Here is a 20,146-nt window from a genome sequence, read left to right as displayed (position 1 = left end):
TGCACTTTAAGTGTCTCACATCAGTGTCATAATTCATTAGACAAGCTGAAAATATTGTAATAATTAGATTGTGGTATTACATGGTCTAGCTGTGCCTTTCATAAATGTCACATATTTGCCTCATGAAGTCTATGGCTGCTAATTTGACATGGCCAAAAGCTGTATATGTATCCTGAAAACTCAGACCTGTCTGCCCATGTAACTTATAGTAAGGTTTAGGCAAGTGAATGGGATTTGTGTAACTGCTTTTTGTGTATTTGTAAATATTTTTTTTTTTTTAATTAAATTTTGTTTTCAACTTTATTCTCTTAAGAATCAGTCAATAAAAGCAGAGCTGGAGAAGAATAGATCAGAAAGAGACCAGTTTACATCTTCCATGAAGGATCTTGTTCAAAGTGCTGAAGGATACCAGGTACATCCTTTGATACACATTAAGAGAAATAACCTTTATAACAGAAATACACCAGTGTCATGTTTTGTGTATCATAGCCATGCACATGCATATCTGTGATTGATACATCACACATTTTCAGTGCAACATTCCTGTCCCATTAGGCTAGACAGGGGATTTCAACTGCCATTGTCATTAGGTGGAAACAGCAGTGATTAAAACTCCCCTCTCTGCTTGTCAGTGCTTTCCATGGAAATGCTTGTCACCACTGTGTGTCATTAAGGCTAAGCATTCCTTATATATTTAAAATTAAAATACAGAGAATAGTATTTTGACCACTTCTACTTTCTGCCTGTTGACAGTAGCAGTTGAAACCTCCAGTCTGATATTTGGCGTAAAGGGGTTGTTCACCTTCCAAACACAGCAATCTGGGGGCACTCTAAACTGTTACAATTTGCTATGTGAGTTGATATATTTCTGATCATCATCTGCTGGTTTGTTAGCAACTACTGTATCAATGATAACAGAGGCCTTTAAGGAAACTCCAGGATTATGCTCAGCAGGCCTAATGATAAGAAATGTATCAACTAATGTAGTAATTAGAACAGGTTACAGCAGGGGTCCCCAACCGTTTATATATGCATGTGCCACATTCAAATAAAAAATTTGTTAGAGAGCAACACAAGCATGAAAAAGTTCCAGGGGGTGCCAAATAAAAGCTACGATTGGTTATTTGGTAGCCATCGTGTGGACTGGCAGCCTACACATGGCTCTGTTTGGCATTACACTGGTTTTACACTGCTTTAATTGTTCAAAGATAAAAAGACATTTTTAACAAGTTTTAATTTCTGGGGTACTTTCTGAAAACAACTAAACTGGAAAAAGTGTATGGAAGGTGAACAGCCATTTTAAGGATGATTATATGCCCATAAATTCCTTACCAAGTTCTGAAACTCTGGTAGTTTTTCAGAATCACTCTCCTCCTCAGAAGAGATTTTCTAGTTCTTGAGAAGGAGTCTTACAGTTTATATATCTACGAATCCATTTGGTGACTGCAGTGTAATTCCACGTGCATCGGTGTATTCATAGCTCTTAACATTTCTTTCCTTGTGTCATGACAAAAACCAGAGCAAGAGGCAAAATGACTGAAAAGAAAACATTGTTAAATAATAAGTAAAATCACATTGTGATATTTTTTAACAGTATGGTAAGAATAGTGTTAGATCAGACTTTTTTTTAATCTATGCTCACTATAAACAAAGATACATTTTTCAGGCCAATAAATAATATATCAAGTTTATCATTCAGCTGTGCACAGCTGAATCAGATGACGGTAAACACCTATTATCCTTTCCAGTTTGCCTCACAGTACTGACAATTTTTTTCCTTGCTTACTATAAAGTCAATGGCACACAGGGAGATTTGCAGGAACAACTTTGGAAAACGAAGCGCCGTGTATGATCACAGATTGTATTGCCAGTGGCAAAGCATTCTGGGGAGATTTTGTTACCCACAGCGCCTTATTTCAAATCACACCAGAATGCTTTGCCACTGGCAGTACAATCAATTGGCGGTGTGCCAAAGCCCTAAGAGCACTCCTTAGCTACCACCTTTTGCTACTACTGGATTCAAGGCCTAGATAGTTACTACCACAAATATTGTTATTCATCATTTCTTTGAGTTGGGACTCTAAGTGGAGAAAGGTAAAGTTTGACAGGGGACTTCATATTCTATTAATTTTTATGGTTCTAAATTGGCTTTGTACTGATACTTCATACACTATTTCCTGCCTTTTATTTTCACTTTCTCTGCTTTAATGTTGAAACTCTATTTTGTGGTACAAAATGCCATGTTAATTAAGTTCAGATTTGGGGCTCCCATAAAGTATATACATTTTTGGTGGTTAAGTTTAAGAAGCCTTGATTTAGTATGTTTGAAATCAATATGCAGATATTTTTACATATATATTTTTTAAATATGTCAAAACAGGTGATTTTTACATTGTCTCCCATTCTACATTAACTGAAATAAACTGGACACACAATGTTAATATGTCATTAATGTATTTCTAGAACCTCTTACGAGAATATGATAGACAAGTGGAGCTGCTGGAAGTGGAGAAGGAGAGATCTAAAAATGTAGAGCATCAGTTGGCAGAGCTTGCAAAACAGATCCAAGCGTCTACTCTTGAGGTGAGTTGTGTACACTATACATAATAAATACACTATATATAATATATATATATATATATATATATATATATATACACATGAAATAATCCATGGCCGGCACACCCTTAAAATTCAAAAAAAATTTTTATTGAAAACTCATTGTTTAAAAACCAACGTTTCGGTCCTCATTAGGACCTTTATCAAGGACCGAAACGTTGTTTTTTAAACAATGAGTTTTCAATAACATTTTTTTTTTAATTTTAAGGGTGTGCCGGCCATGGATTATTTCATGCTAAATACTCAGATTTTGGCTGTGCACCCCACAGAATACTAAAGCCTTGGAGTGCAGACACCATCAGGACTGATATATATATACACATATATATATATATATATATATATATATATATATATATATATATATATATACACATATATACATATATACATATATATATATATATACATATATACATATATACATATATATATATATATATATATACATATATACATATATATATATATATATATATATATATACATATACACACACACACACACACATAGACCGAAACATTAGCTTCTACTTTTCAGTAACACAAAATATTGCATAATATAATAATGCAGCTACTTTTTATTGCAGAAAGAAAAGCTAAGCCTTGCAAATGAAGATTTGGTAGCCCATATGGAGACAATGCAGACCAACAATAAATTGTATGAGTCACAGATACTAGAACTGCAGAAAGCCAAGTTTGCAGTGGATAAAGAGCTTGAAGCTGAAAAGTTGGTAAAGGAGCAAAAAATCAAGGTAAACCAACAACAATATATGTTACAAATATTTATGAATGTTATAATGTCAGAGAAGTAGTGCAATCCATAGGAATTCTTGAAATATAACATTAAATAAAGGGCTATAAATGCCCTTTACATTTGTCCTAGTGCTTTACATGTGCATACCACACATTCGCATAAGACAGCTTAAAGGACATGTAAACCCCACACACAAAAATTTTCAATCAGCCTCTTTGAAATCTTTCAATACCTGCCACACTGGTTGTCCAGAGGTTAATAGTAAGGCTGCAGCATCTCCTTAATCACTTAGATTTCCTTTTGCTGTAACCCCCTCTGCCCCCTCCCTCAGGAATTAGCTTTGGCTTTTGGCTTGTGGGCATGCGCAGTTGTTCTAAACTCAGATTACTAAACACGCCCCCCAGTCTAGCAGCCAGTAAAGAGATGGCATTGCTGGTTCCCATAGAAACTCAGCTCTAGCTGTCTGCTTCAGTTTTTTTCTCCTAACCTCCTCTCCTGAGCTCAGCTCAAACAAAGCAGAACTTTTATCAGAGACAGTTCTGCCCGTGTGAGCCTGTATTCTTGATGAAATGTATGCTGAATAGTGATGAGCGAATTTTTTCGCCAAGCATGGATTCGCAGTGAATTTCCGCATTTCGCCATTTGCGAAACTTCTGTGAAAATTTGCAGCGAAAAAAATTTGTTGTGTGGAATTTCTTTTTCTTGCGCGTCAAATTGGTCGCGGTTGCGGCAAACGCAGCTGACAAAAAAATAGCTGCGGGCGACATGCGTTTCGTGAATTTTTCGCCGTTTCGATTTTCTTGCCATTTTGCGATTTTTATGGCAAAGCGAAACGGGACAGATTCGCTCATCACTAATGCTGTATAAGGGTATGTGTGTGTGTATGCTGTTTGCAGATTTAAATGTATCCAATTATGTATCAGAGAAAAAATGGTCACCGGGTGAAAGCTGCTATTTGTTTAGGAAAATGTGATGGTGCTGGCAAGTGGAGGGGATATATGCAGTACAAATGATGTGCCCAACTGATATACATTGTAGGCAAATGCAGGCTTTACATGTCCTTTAATAGGGCTGCTTGTCCTGTGATGTTATACCTGATACATAACTTACAGGAGCTCTAGAAAGTTTAGTGCCACTAGACAGAAGCTAGTTTGGGATTATCCATATTGTTAGGTGCTTCAACAGTAAATGGAATCAGGTAACAGACTCATATGTATTGAACTGTTAAACAGAACTTCTTGTATAGCCCTTTTATATATTCTTGTTCAGTATTAAGTAATCAAATCTCCTTGTCCATATAGGACCACTCTTTGTCTCTAAGCCAAGTACAGGATCTTCAGAATCAACTTCAAAAGGAAAAGAAACAGCTTCAAAAGACTGCACAAGAGCTTGAACTTGTCAGGAGGGTAATTACATTTTTTTTTTTTTATTAAACCGCAGTTGAATTTCGGCAAAATCACAGATCTCTAAAATTATTGAATTTGCCCCAAAGTTTGGTGCTTCTGGTACTTTTATTGCAGGGGGCATTTCCTGGGGAGAAATTTCAGAATGCCTAGGAAAAATATGAATGATTATTCTCAAGATGACCTAAACTTTCAAAATATGCTATTTTTGTGTTTTTCCACTTCTGTAACAATATATATAGGCTTCTAAATGTCTAAAAAAATTACAAGAAATCATATTTTACTTGATATAAACATATATATCAGAAACATAATTTATTGTATACATGAAAATACAACTGATTTGGAAAGTTCATGTCTCCTGAACCAGCCAATGCCAAATATGTATAGTTTTATGGACTTTTTTTGTACTTGTGGACTTGTATACTGTAGGTCAGAAACTTCTAGCAGTACCCTACTTCAGGTTTTAAAGGAAAAGTAAAACTAAAAATTTTTAAGTAAAAAATCTCTACCCTGCACCAATAATTGCCCTATCCTGCAAATCATTTAGTATATTGAATGCTTTATTAGAAAATATCTGCTAAAACTTGGCTTCTGGTCATTTGAAATAAGGCGATACGGCGAAGGAAGGAGCAGCATCCACTATGCGATGACAGCCTTCCTTCTGTATAAAAAGGAGTCAGGCTAGGCTTGATCAAGTTTTAGCAGGTATTTTCTAATAAAGCATTCAAAATACTAAGTGGTTTGCAGGATAATGCAATTATTGGTGCAGAGTAGATTTTTAGTGTTACTTTTCCTTTAAGGCCAAAACTTCCATTAATAGTAGGTTTACCCTAGCATACCATACATTTTTGTATAGAACAAATCCTGACAAAGCCAAAATAAGTAAATATGTTGTAAACTAGCGGGATCCACAACAGACACTTTCTTATCTTTATTTAACACGGGTGCCCATTCCAGCATACAAAACAAAAATCATAAAAATAAATCCTGCCCTCTTGTTGCTACCTTCACACATTAGGTGAGTTCCCTCACTAAACTGGGCCCCTTGTGGACTACCAGTGAGAAAACAGGTTGGGGTCACCCCTGTACTCACAGCACTTCTGGGGGAATTGCTCATCCTCCTGGCTTTCCTCTCAGCTACTTAGACGCTCAGTCTCTTGGTCGCTTGTTAAGTCTCCCTGCTCTGTGGCCTGCTCCGATAGAGCGGTACACACTTTTCTATACAATTAAATACCTTTCCACGGGACAGCCTTTCTGTGGAATGTGAGCTGGACTACTGGAATGGATCGTTTGGTCCGCTTGTTCCTTCCAGAACACTAGCTTCCAGGGCCAGACAGCAAAACCCTTTAGGGCTTTGGCACACGGGGAGATTAGTCACCCGCGACTAATCTCCCCGAAATGACATCCCACCGGCAAAAATATAAATCGCCCTGGGATGGCATAGGCGGCGGCGCGATTGGCAACTTCGGCAATTTCCGCAAATCGCGCTGCCGTGTATGCCATCCCACCGGCGATTTACATTTTCGCCGGTGGGATGTCATATCGGGAAGATTAGTTGCCCGCAACAAGGGCTAATCTCCCTCGTGTGCCAGAGCCCTTAAACAGAGAAAACATCTCACTTAAAGCCATTTGTTGGCTACCAGTTCACCTACCCTAGCATACCATCCATTTTTGTATAGAACAAATTCTAACAAATCCAAAATAAGTAAATATGTCTTTCTACTCCAAACTACCAAGTCACAATGCTTTCCTGAATTTATCAGTTTTTATAAAAATTTCTGAAATTTTGGAATAATTACCTGAAAGCTTCAGTTTACAGCATCTTATCTCTCCTATAGGTCATTTGGTAACTAGCTAAAACATCCTAAATATGAATGCCAGTTGTCTACTAAACAGTTTGATGCTGACTATGCATAGGTTTACTGAAGTATGTGGCATGTCCAAAATCAACGCATTTACAACATTTTATGTGGGGTAAAGCCACAAAAAAGTACAATGACCCCAGAAAGCCATATATTTTTACTGTTTTTTGTAGAAAGAGGGCTTCTGGCAGCAATGAAGGGTCCCTGGGAGCATGGTTGGTCCTGATGTTGCACAGAGTCAGTGACAAGAAGTTAGTGGACGGAGCCAGGAGGAAGGAGTAGGACAAGCAGCAGACACCGATCAGATTGTGTCTGCTGCTTAGAGGTGCAATGTGATCATCTCAGGGCTGACACGGCTTGTCTCCCAGGGGGCTGTCATTGCTACTAACCCTCTGCACTGGCGGAAAAAGCCACAATGCAGAGGGAAATGCTCCAACTGCAAAGCACATATTAGATACATGCTTGGCAGTTAGAGCCTTTCCTGCCACCACATATATTATATGTGCTTGGCAAATAAAGTGTGGCTTACTAAGATCACATTATGTAGTACCATATTTATTGACGACACTCTACCTTATCATCTTGTAATATTATTTACATTATTAACTTCTATGAATGGATTTTCTTACCTAAGGCTTTTAGTGATACTGTATTTTCCAGTAATCCAATTTGTCTTTTTCTGCCATAAAAAAAACAGGCACAATTAATAAATAATTAAAATTGTCATTTAAGTAACTTCTCCTTTAACAGTGAAATGTATCCATTATCCAGTTGTTTGCAGGACCAAGTAGGCAGCTACCCACAGGTTTTCCTAGTTTCAGCTAGAAATCATTGCTTGAAATGGTCATTTTCGTTAATGGACAAATTGTACTTTCAAATGATTGTTTCAAGATAAGCTTGGTTGTACAATAACAAAGATTTTTTTTAAAAATCTACATGTGTATAGCCATGTATGTATATCACTGTAAAATTCCTTCATTCCGTACAGTTCAACAAAAGATGTTGACATTAAATCTGTATGTATTTTATAGTAGGGTGACCATCTACTCTCAAGTAATAAGTTAACAAAATGCTTTTTCATATACCCATTCCAATCAGGATGCACAGAAGAGCACACTGATGGATATGGAAATAGCTGATTACGAGCGCTTGGTGAAAGACCTCAACCAAAAAATTTCCATTAAGAGCAGTCAGCTGGAAGATCTAGAACAAGAGCTACAGATTCAAAAGCAGAAACAGGAAATGCTACAAGAAGAAATATGTAAGCAAATGTACTTAAGAACTATAAAAAACAGTAGGAATGTAGCAGAAATTTAAATTAACTCATTCTCTGCTTGCCTTCTGTAGGGGTATATATCCACAGTACAACCAACAACCATTGAATATTACAGCTGCATTTTTATTCTGAATTCTGCATTTTTATTATTGTATTCTGAAGTTTTATTTTTAGGAAGAATGTGAAATATATTCTATTAAATTCTATCTAACAATAACTCTCCCTAGGTTTCCAATGTGTAGATTTTATCCTTGGAAATCAACCCTTTGCACAGTTGTATCATTGTATGCTTATCTCTATTTTATGTAATATTATTCATTTGCTTACATTTATGCATATGCTGCTTTTTGTGTCATTGCATACAAGATTGCATTTTACCCCCACTATCAGGGCCGGGCCAAGGTATTTTGGCACCCTAGGCAAGGGCTTCAATCAGCGCCCCCCCCCCCCCCCATTACAATTTCACACCTTACCATTATATGGTTTCAACTTTTTTTTTTAACTTTTTTTTTTTTTTTCCAGCATTTTAGATAATTTAATTGGTAGCAATACAATGAATGGTTGATGGTTGACATACAGTTAAGGGGGGGGGGGGTCACTATATATAAATATATAAGGGGGGGCAGTAATGGAATAGAGGAAGTACAGAGAAGAGTGACTAAGCTGATAAAGGGAATGGGCTCAGTTATGGGGAAAGGCTGGCCCAGTTGGGATTGGTTACACTGGGAAAGGGGCAGTTAAGGGGGGGTCACTATATATAAATATATAAGGGGGGCAGTAATGAAATAGAGAAAGTACAGGGATATTTGCTATCTTCAGAAATTTTCGTTTCCAATCCGATTTTTTCCCATTCGTGATTCAGATTCGTGGATTAGTAAATGTGCCCCTAAGTCTAAATGTTACTTTAACATATTTAAGTCTATCACGCAAAACACTACTTGGTTGCATAAAGCTGCTGGAAATGTTTGGAGAGCTGCTAAACAAAAATCTACATAATTGAAAAAAATCACAAAGAAAATCAAGACCAACTGCAAATTGTCTACATCACAGAATGGTAGACACAACACAGAGCAGGACAGGCATAAAAATGACACCCAGAGCCACGAGGCATCATCAACATTATAAAGGCACAAACATCACCATCTGTACTGTGCCAGCAGCCAAGCCCCCCATCTGTACTGTGCCAGCAGCCAAGCCCCCCATCTGTACTGTGCCAGCAGCCAAGCCCCCCATCTGTACTGTGCCAGCAGCCAAGCCCCCCATCTGTACTGTGCCAGCAGCCAAGCCCCCCATCTGTACTGTGCCAGCAGCAAAGCCCCCCTTATATTGCGCCCCCAGCAAGGCCCCAGCATCTGTACCTGTGCCAGCAGCAGCAATGCCTCGAAATCCCAGTCCCAGTCAGCCAAGGCCAGCGCCCAGCAGTCCTGCTCACAGCACAACCGACGGCCACCGCACCCAAGCGCCTTCTGCGCCTTCTGGCGCCTTGTGTTTCAATAACACGCATGCGTAGGGGGGGCGTGCCCAATACGCATGCGTGTCATACAGGCGCACGGAGATAAGCGCCGCGCCAGTATAGGGAAGGGAGGGAAGGATAAAGGAAGGGCGCTCGGTTCCTGGCTGGGAGGGACCTTAAAGAAAAGGTAATTATGCCAGAGGGGGGTTTGGGCGGCGGGTTAATAATGGCCAAGGTGGTAATAAATACTGTTACAAAAAAAAAAAAAAAAAATTTTTTTTTTTTTTCTTTTTCCCCTTTAAAATGCGCCCCCAAGTGATTGCGCCCTAGGCAGGCGCCTACTCTGCCTACCCCTAGTTCCGGCCCTGCCCACTATTGTGTCTGACCTTTTGCTGGTTGATTATATAATATAAAATATCAAGCAGAAATGTACAGTGCAATCACATCTGACATGCAGTGGGCTCCAGGTATGCTGGGCTTTCGACTTATGTACTTGGTTGGTCAGCACTTGGACTGAATGTATGGCAGGCAGAGTTAACATTAATACTTTTTTTGGCAGTCTAATTCAAGCTTTATTGTTCTCTTTACACAGCGTCATTGCAGGCAACTGTGGAGCAACATGAGGAGAGAAGCACAAAAATGAAGCAACTGTTGGTGAGAACCAAAAAAGAACTTGCTGATGCAAAGCATGCTGTAAGTATATTGGGTATTTCAGTTATGTGTCTGTGAATGCTTGCTTTTATATTTATTGTATTTTTCCAACTTACAAACTTGCTGCACCCAAATCTAGGAATCTGATCAGTTGATTCTTCAGGCCTCTTTGAAAGGCGAGTTAGAAGCAAGTCTGCAGCAAGTGGAGGCATTTAAGGTAAGAGACTTTACCAGGTAATATATTGAGTTAGGCTAATGACACACTTGGCATTTTAACATCAGTTGCCATCTGGGGAAGGTCCACCTGTCAGGTCTTCTGTGTGGATCAGACAGGGTGCTTTTCATTCAGTAACACTACAAGCCATGTCTGCTGTTTCATGCCAGCGACATTGACAGCATCTTGTGATGTATTATGGAGACTCATTTCTTTGCTCATATTAGGTGCCTCATCCCTACAGTCTTTGTCTTTTTTTGTTTTTTAGATTCAGGTGGCTGAACTGACATCAGATAAACACAAAGTACAAGAGCAGTTGAGGGCACTAGCAGAACAGCAACAACGTGCAGCCGGCACATACCAGCAAAAGCTTTCTACTCTGCAAGAAGAGTGTGCTGCCGCTAAGGTTTGTATCCAAGCTTCTATCCTATTTAATATTAAATAAGTTTTTATTTAATTGTTCTTTAGAGAGCCATGAATTTCATTTGACTCCTGTATATTTCTTATTAAGGCTAATGGCAAACATGGCTGATGATTGGCTTTTCTTTACCTGCACTTTTTACAGTAAAAAAGCCAATGTGCTCCCAGTGTAACACAATAAAAATTTTTTAAAAATTTATATATATATATATATATATATATATATATATATATATATATATATATAATATAAACAAAAAAAAGTGCTAAATTGTGTGCTGTATGTAGGTATAAATGTATGCAAGTGTGTGTAATTGCAAAAAATTAAACACACTTACCTGTCCAGAAGCATGGATCGCATGGCAGTCCGTCCTGCTGCAGTCCTGGTGAGTGGGGGGTGGAAACCGGAAGCGGGGAGGAAGCAGCAGACGCGATGTGATCACATGTGCTGCGTGGGGGGCGGCCCTGCAACGATCATGTCGCAGGGCACAAATGACAGCCCCCCTGGCTTGCTGCCCAGGGGGCTGTCATTGCTTAAAAGAGAATGTTTATCTGCCAAAAGACGTAAGGCGTACGTCATTGGAAGATACAGCCTTTTCCTGCAACGACGTACGCCGTACGTCGTTGGCAGTTAAAGGGTTAATAGATGCTGCAAATAAATGTGTTTATGTTGCAGGCTGAGCAAGTGTCCGTGACCTCTGAATTTGAAAGTTACAAAGTACGTGTCCATAATGTTTTAAAGCAACAGAAGAATAAATCTACATCCCAAGCAGAACATGAAGTTTACAAGCAGGAAAAGTAATTTTTAGACATTTTATACATTCCCATCATTGTGCTGTAGATGACCTGTATATTTAAGAAAGTTTTCTTATTGGCTACATGCTGTACACATGATTGAAATTTGTGCAAATCCAAGTTAACCAACAACACTTCTGTAGTTATACCAAACATACCATATACTTTTTTGCATCAGAAAAAGTATCCTTGACTGAACACTGTTGTTTGGCATAAGCCTCATAAGGATGAGCTCTTGCTTTGCACATCACTTTTTAGAACGTGCAGTCTTATCAATGCAATAAATGCTGCCACTGTGTGCAAACTTTATTTGGGCTGGGCAGTTAGTGGCCCTTGAGCCATAGAGGGCCATGCAGGGGGAGTTTATGGCTGCCTCATGCTGGGCAAAAAGATTTTTGTATCTTGTTATAATATGGGCTATGTGAAATCTTTAAAGGTCCACTTTTGGAATGTTTTCCTCACTTTAAAAGTAGATTTAATACCATTCCAGTTCCCCAGAAGAATTTTTTTGATGTTTCATTTAGAAAATGTACACCCTTCAAATACATATTGTTTATTTTTGTCTTATAATAGGGAACATCTGCAAAGCATGGTGGACCAATTGAAAGCTAAACTTCAAGAGACCCAACACAACCTGCAGATTAATGCAATAGAGCTTCAGTCATTGCAATCTGAACATGACACACTCTTGGAGAGGCACAATAAATTACTTCAGGAAACAGTCACTAAAGAGGCAGAGCTTCGCGAAAAGTGAGTTACACATTTCGAGTTGAACATTCCTGTTATTACAACATGTCAGGATTCTAAAAACTTTTTGCACTATATACATTCATTTTCAAGTCGGCTCTAAACCGGGTTGCCACCTTTCTGGTTTTGCCCCGAGTGGCCTGGTTCTTGGAGGGGCTGTCAGGGTCAAAACTGCCTGTCCAGCTTTCCAAACAAGGAAATCCAGACAGGCATTATCTTTGGTAGATAAATTCCATTTACATAATTCCTTAAAGTTTTTGTATAAATATGTATAAAAAATCATAATATATATATATATATATATATATATATATATATATATATATATATATATATATATATATATATATATATATATATATATATATATATATATATATATATATATATATATATATATATATATATGAAAAATCCGTCTCTGGAGTAATTTGGCATGCAAACGTGTATCAACTGCTTTGTGGCACAGCAGCAAAGTAAAGGGGATATATGTTTTATACTGTTGTGGCTTGTGACTGCTTTATTTTTCTCTTCAGTAATTTTATTAACATTTAATATTTGTGTTGCTCAGGCTTTGCTCTGTGCAGTCGGAGTACACTGTTCTTAAGACGGACCATTCACAAGTTGTTAGCCAGCTGAGTGCTCAAAATGAAGCTCTGCAAAATAGTTTCAGTGACCAAGTGAGACGTTTACAAGATGATCAAAGGAAGACAGTGGAAACACTGCAGCAGCAGCTTTCCAAGGTGGAAGCTCAACTCTTCCAAATGAAAAGTGAAAGCAATGTGGCAAGTAAGTCTACAAAAAAAAGACCTAAAATCAATTTATAATATAATCTCTGGTAAGGAGCTGAGAATTTCTCATTGGTGCTTTTTTTTCTTTATGTTGCGTTGTATTTTGATGCTTTTCCATTATGTCTTAATATATATTTTAAAATCTTTATAGCAGTTACTTATCGGTAACATACTATGATTACAACCATCCTGGTCTTGATGTGCCTATATACGTACTCTTGGAGCCATGTTTTATTTTAGATTTTTAGTATAAATAATAAAATTTTACTTTTCTACATTCATCTAGTTATTTCACATTATTGTTTCATTTGCTGTTCATATTATTCACATAGAGCAGTGAGCTAAATTGTGCCACAATATGCACCACATGTGCTACACTGACAAAAAGTATGGGAACGTTTGGTCAACAACATTAATTCTGGACACACCACCCACTTGACTCTCAAGTTTACTACATACCGAATACATAAATCCTTGAGAGGCCCTCTTCAGGGTCACGAGCAAATTCTCTCTCGATCAGATCAGCCCAGAAAACCATTGGGTTTGTTTTTTCAAATTTGGTTTAGTTTTTTTTGTGATCATTGATAAATTAAGGTTTATATGGTGTATACCTTAAAGTTACCAGTTCATATCATAAGTACTTCATGCTTTGATCATTATTGATAAATTGGACATAGTAGAAGGCAACATACAGTATCTTCAACACACTCAGATCGAGCACTTTGCATTTTAACATCATGAACTGTTAAAGAAATACCAGGTAGCAAATGCCTTACACATTCTCTATCAATCTGGGATAAGGTGGCCACACAAATTACGTCTTACACACCAGCAGCATATTGGGAAAACCTTTATTCCATCCAAGTATCTTCCAGTCTCCGTTCACATGGAGGAAGCAAAAGGGTTTCACCTCAGTAGGATTGCTATAGACCCCTAGAGGAGCATACTAATTAGAAGCAATGCCAATGAGATTTTTTTCAGTCGACAGTGCTCTACGTATGGTGAACTTGCCCACTTGGATAAGGCTTTAAGCCCTAATATATTTTTTTCTGCATATCAATCTCAAAAGGGATCCATCCGTAGCCTTACTACAAGCAACCCCAACCGCGACTAAAAAACAACAAAGTACAAACGAATATGAATTATTTTATCAGATTTGGCAACCATGGATTAAATATAGGTTCATTATAAAATTGGCCCCCTTTCCTTTTAAAAAAATAAGTACTTCTTATTCACCCGTTGGCCCCACTATTTATCAAGAATGGGACCACTTCTCTCTTCCTTCTTCTCTCTTTCCTCTCTTCTCTCTTTAAGGATATAGATTGTTCAATACAAAATGACATTATATTGATATCCAACCTGTAAAAGTTAAAATGCAAATAAAAATCATTGAAAAGAAAAAATAAGTACATATTTAAACCCCAACAAGCAAATATTGAGTACTACTTAAACCACTGTGGCAAGGAAGCATTCACATGACTATTTGGGGAACCATAAGTCTAACACAATTTGGTATTTTTTATCTATCAAAAAATTATTGGAAATATATTGTTTAAAACCGACGTTTCGGTCCTCATTAGGACCTTTTTTTATCCTTGAGAAAGGTCCTAATGAGGACCGAAACGTCGGTTTTAAACAATATATTTTCAATAAATTTTTGATAAAGCATTGAAGGGTGTACTGGCCACGGACGATTATTATTTTCTGTATATACATAATTTTGGCTATGCACCCCGCAGAATATTGAGCCTTGCAGTGCGGACACCATTTGGATTGATTTGGATTGATATATATATATATATATATGTTTAATCTAAAACATACTTGTGTTGTTTGCAGGCTGATTAAATTATGTTGTTGTGTGGAGAACTCAAATATATGAGCAACTGACTATCTGAGTACCTTGTGAAAACCCACACAGATATGGTTATCTTACACAAACTTATGACAGATATTGTCCAGGTTGGAATCAAACTCACAACCCCAGTCATGCAAGGCAGTGGTGTTAACAGGAACAGGACTGTCCAGCTAAAGGCCCACAGCTTTTCTTTCCCTAGGGCTAGGGCTCAATGGAATTATTTGTATGACATCATTAACACTGTATGCTGTAAAAGCTTAATACTGTCTAGCCCACAAACACTGGGTTTGTGAGGCAATGGTCTCACTGCATGGATATAAATGAAGAGCACCGCTAGTCTGCCAGGTTATTGCTGCACTTAATTTAAACACCTCATTGATTTTCTGCCACTTTTATGTAAACATTTTAGGTTCTCATCAACCTTTGAAGGGTTTGCGGGAAAGGAGGCCAGTCGATCTTCCTCTCTTAGACATGTACTCTGTGGCCAGAGAAGAAGGAGAAGGAATGGAAACTACTGATACAGAATCAGTCTCTTCAGCCAGCACACACATTGCATCATTTGAGCAACTTCTCAGTTCTGCTGAAGCAAAAAATGGTAATTATCATTTGGTAAATTTGTAGAGGAAAAAAAATGTAAGCAATTGTAATTTTTTCAGGCTGATGGAATTCTAAAACAAATGGTATATTAAATACCAAAACTCAGTGTTCTCGGTGGAAAATCTTGAAAGAAGAAGTAAATCTTCAGTGCTGTTTAAGGAGTTCAAATAGATATGCAGCTCCCTCTTTAGCCAACCCCTTTAAATGGGTCTCAGAAATGTAAACAGATATGATGATGGAAGTACATGAAAGAAATAAAAATTAAAAACATCTAGTGCAATACGTATATAAATTAAACAGAGCAACCACAGTGCAAAGTGTAAGTAGTGAGTCCACTCCCACTTATACTGTCACTCTTACCAGATAGCAATGAAAAAGAGGCAAATGTACATGGAATAAACCTTTGCTTGAAGGGAATGCCAGGATCCTCAATATAGTGAAATGGAGAGGGAAAACAACGAATAGTGTGATATCATTTATTAAAAATAAATCTTTCATACAACAGGCTACTCACAATTTGAAGTAGTAAACAGGGCAAAAAGCAATATAGCTCAAAATAGAATTCTAATGTTCAGATCTAAACTGTAATAAAAAAAAATATTTGGCTTTCTATAAAATACTACTTTTACTGAATGCAGAAACGGAGGGTCTTGACTTTCTATAAATATATATTGTCAGATTGTTTGACCTAAAAACCTAAATCTTTGAGAGACATAGGTTTGTGGTCAACTTGCCTAAGCATAATTTGATGCTTCTCTATATCTGACATTTTCATTACTTGACTAGTTGTTATGGTAAGACAGACAGACAGACAGAAAGACAGACATATTCCCCCCTGATGAACTTCGGCGAGCTCTGTTATCACCCTTTTATAAATATGCCCTTAATTACTTTTGCTGTGGTGATAGTGGAACACCAGTGGGGGTACACATTTATATAACATTTACTGTCATTACTGGAATATTTAATGTTTTCCCCTGCTTTTCTTTATCATGCATTGTATTATATTTCAGACCCTCCTCAATGGCATCCAGAGCTTTCCAAAGAAGAACTGACCCAGAAACTAAACACCACTTCAAAAAGCGTTGATCATATGAGTGGACTTCTTCGTGAGACAGAGGCAACCAATGCCATGCTGATGGAACAAATCACAGTAAGGTTTTCAGCTACAGAGCTTTTCACTTCAGAGATCTGTTGACATTAGAACTGCAGCCAGTTAAATAAGCACATAAGCAATATGCTAATATAGCAATCCTGTTTTTAAAGGGGAAGTATTTTATACATGAAGAAGGGGTAAATCCATTTTAAGAGGATGTTTGGAATCATCAGCAGAAACAGGAGCTAAGTCATATGAAGGTGGATATAACAAGTGCTTTGTAGTTATTAAGAAGATCATATTAGGTAGTGTGGTGGATACGGAGAGTCCAGAAAGAGACTTCACAAATGTGTAAGCGTGCAGAAATCATTAAGAAATAAAAGTGATCTTAGGAGTTTAAATAGATTATAATAAAACATGGGAAGCTGATAAGTCAGTTAGAAGCAAGGTGCAGTAGCCAACAGATCATGAATTATTAGCTTGAAAAATGGAAATGTAAAATGGTAAGGATAAAGTCAACTATAACCCTCTTGCAAGAAGTCAACTAATGTGATCGCTGTTCTGTCCACCATAATGTGCCATTGGCCAGATCTATCATGTGATATGGATGATACAGTCAAATGAGGTAATGATTTTGCAAGCACGTTCATACTTAAATAACACCTAAATCTTTTTTATTTGCCTGATAGCTCCTCAAGAATGAAGTTAGACGCCTGGAAAGGAATCAAGAACGAGAGAAGTCTGTGGCAAATCTGGAATATTTGAAGAATGTCCTACTACAGTTTATATTCCTTAAGGCAGGCAGTGAAAGGCAGCGCCTTCTTCCTGTCATAGATACCATGTTGCAGTTAAGCCCAGACGAGAAAGGAAAACTTCATGCCATTGCTCATGGTAAGTCTAATGTGTTAGCTCCTTAGCACCGATTTTATTTGCCATTTAGGTGTGCTTTTGAATAAATTCTAATCCCTTTAGAATTTATTTACCAGCAAATATTTGGCCTTGCACTTTTTGTAATAATTCATGGTGATAACATGATAGGGAATCCTTTATAGAGAGCTTTATATAGAGCTAGTGTCCCACATCAAAGGCAGATAACCTCTAGGCATTCTCCTCCTCCCAAGCACTTTGTGAAATCTAAAGCTAGAGGGATGATGCAGCTTCTACTTTAAAATTTAACTTTGGTACTGAAAAGAATTGTATTTTCAAAGGGGACCCCCGCCCAAAATGTATTGTACATAGTTTTAGTTGTATGTAAATGTAATGTTGTATGTAATGTAAGCTGTAACTTGTCTGGTTGTTCGTATTCTCTGCAATACTGGTTCTGACTCCTGAAACAATATAGCAGAAGCCAGCTGAATAGCGGATCGGGGGAGAACTGACATCTGCTACACTGTCTGAAGAGTCAGAACCAGAAAGAACAGAAAGGGATCAAGAAATAGTGCTTTCAAGGGCAGTTAAATGTAAACATAACTATAAACCAATTAAAATAGTTAATGTATACTGAAAAGTTTCTTGAAGGACATGTAAACTCCCCACAATTTGGGGCAAACGGAGGGGATATATGCAGTGGGCGAGGTGAGATGGGTGGGGGGTGGGTTGAGATGTGCCCAACTTATATACATTGTAGGAAAATGTAGGGGTTACATGTCCTTTTGGGAGGCATTTACTATTGCTTAATTTTTTTCATTTCAGGTTTTTTGTTGCAATTTATTATGCAACAAATCTGAATTAAAAAAATACACTAGCTAAAACCTGTCAAGGTCATGTAGAAGTCAGTGGCAGATGTCCCTTTTACAACTGGAAGATATTTCTTTGCTTTGTGGTTTAAGAGGCTTTCAGGATTTTTTTGATGCTGGTGATTTTTCCACAACTTTCTTCATTCCTGCTTTTTCAATTTGGATTTATTAATAAATGACTGACATTCATTGAAATGAGTTTAGTCATGGTTTAAGAAATATAAAACCATGAAAATCCAAATCCCCCTACGAATTACAATTTCTTTCATTTAGGTAAAAAGCCATAGACAATACTGATAATTGCTTCTGCTAAAACAGCAAATGATCAGCATTGTCTGTTTTTGTAGTGATGAAAAGTAGCTGCAACTCTGTGTGTCTTTATCATTACACTGCTAGTTGTAAGTGAAATCAACTGGTCAAGCTGTATGTGGAATGATTCGATGGGACTGTAAAGTATTTTATTCTTTGTATCTAGGCGTGGCCTGCAGCATTTGCCACAAATAATCCCTGTCCAATTAACAACAGGAATCTATCTAGAAATATTGCCCCATGTTGTTTCAGGATTTTGATTGCTGTAAAAGAGAAACTGTTTAATTTGCATTTTCTTTTCATCAAGGTGAAGAAGATGCAGGTTCTCGCCCTGCTGGGTGGTCGTCCTATCTACACAGCTGGTCTGGACTGCGGTAGTACCAGGATCAGCACACACACACGCAACATACATTCCTGAGTTGCACTAATCACAGGAGCAGATAACATGTCTTGTAATTTAGTTTGTATAATGAAGTAGTTATTTAATTACTTTTATCTTATTATGTATATTGTATTGAATCCAAAGCTTGGGGTATCACAAATTTCTCTCCAATCTGTGCATATTTCATAGTGCCTTGCAATGATTGTCAGAAAACAAAGTTTCTTCCTGTCAGATGCTTCCCATCCATCACTGTTTGATCTTTTTCAATTTCATTTTAGCCTGGCTTTCTCCTTTTTGACATGAGCTCAGTCAGTTGGGCTTTTGTATAAAAGGTACATAAACACTGTGTGAACTTCCAGAAATAAATATAAATGCATACTTGACTAAAAGGAAACCAGGTTAGTTATTTAGGTAGGTAGGTTATGTAGTAAAAGGTGTAGGTCTAGTCATCTATAGCAACCAATCGGTAATAAGCAATTACCGTTCACCTGTTTAAAGTGATACTGACACCAAAAAATTTCTTATAAAAATATGAACCTACTTCCAAACCTACCTATAGGTCATGTTGACTGTTTTTTCCTAAAAGTCCTGTTTCTCTACATAAATTCTACTGAAGATCCTGAACCCGACTGTAGCTTCTCAATCTGTCAAAAGGACTACGTCATAAACTGGGAGGATTCAGCTTTACTTCAAAGAGTTCCCCCTTCCTCACATAGCATTGCATGGCGTTGTGAACTAGATAGCAGGCGTGATCTTCTACTTCAAAGGGCTGTGCCCCCACTCTGCTCTTCCCACGAAGAATTAAATAGCAGGCCAGCTTAAGCTTTCCCTTGCCTCCCTCCCGTCCCCCATTACACATAGACAACGGGGCGTTGCAGGTTTGTGATTGGGCATATTTATTCACTTGGGAGGCATTTAAATTAAAACCCGGAAGAGGGGAACAAACATGGCTGCTCCGTGGGTCTGTAATTTGTGCTACCATAATTATGAATCGAAAAAACTTTGCAGATTTAGTTTATAAGGAATTTAAAGCTGATACAAATTAAAACACAACAGCGGGCGTTAAAAAATTTTTTAAGTGGCTGTCAGTATCACTTTAAAAGCAAACATCTGGTTGCTATAGGTTACTGCACCTGGACAAACGTTGTGCCTTTTATTACTTATGGGGGTGAGGTTGT

General features: G+C 37.7%; 1 protein-coding gene across 1 annotated transcript in view; it reads left to right on the top strand.

Annotated features, from left to right (window-relative positions):
* gcc2 (GRIP and coiled-coil domain containing 2) overlaps positions 1-19,351 on the top strand; it is a 37,522-nt gene extending 18,171 nt beyond the window's left edge. The window contains exons 9-23 of the mRNA XM_002937664.5: positions 314-412; positions 2,464-2,583; positions 3,209-3,373; positions 4,677-4,781; positions 7,742-7,904; positions 9,965-10,065; positions 10,163-10,240; positions 10,506-10,643; positions 11,334-11,455; positions 12,026-12,202; positions 12,771-12,988; positions 15,258-15,443; positions 16,459-16,598; positions 17,231-17,432; positions 18,894-19,351. Of these exons, the coding sequence (XP_002937710.3) occupies positions 314-412; positions 2,464-2,583; positions 3,209-3,373; positions 4,677-4,781; positions 7,742-7,904; positions 9,965-10,065; positions 10,163-10,240; positions 10,506-10,643; positions 11,334-11,455; positions 12,026-12,202; positions 12,771-12,988; positions 15,258-15,443; positions 16,459-16,598; positions 17,231-17,432; positions 18,894-18,964 (2,085 nt within the window). The 3' untranslated portion in view covers positions 18,965-19,351. The remainder of the gene's footprint in view (positions 1-313; positions 413-2,463; positions 2,584-3,208; positions 3,374-4,676; positions 4,782-7,741; positions 7,905-9,964; positions 10,066-10,162; positions 10,241-10,505; positions 10,644-11,333; positions 11,456-12,025; positions 12,203-12,770; positions 12,989-15,257; positions 15,444-16,458; positions 16,599-17,230; positions 17,433-18,893) is intronic.
* The last annotated feature ends 795 nt before the right edge of the window (positions 19,352-20,146 follow it).

The sequence above is a fragment of the Xenopus tropicalis genome, chromosome 2 (genome assembly GCF_000004195.4).
Source record: "Xenopus tropicalis strain Nigerian chromosome 2, UCB_Xtro_10.0, whole genome shotgun sequence".
Lineage (NCBI taxonomy): Eukaryota > Metazoa > Chordata > Amphibia > Anura > Pipidae > Xenopus > Xenopus tropicalis.
Note: the sequence above shows the minus strand (reverse complement) of the source record. Positions and strands in the feature narration are given on the sequence as shown.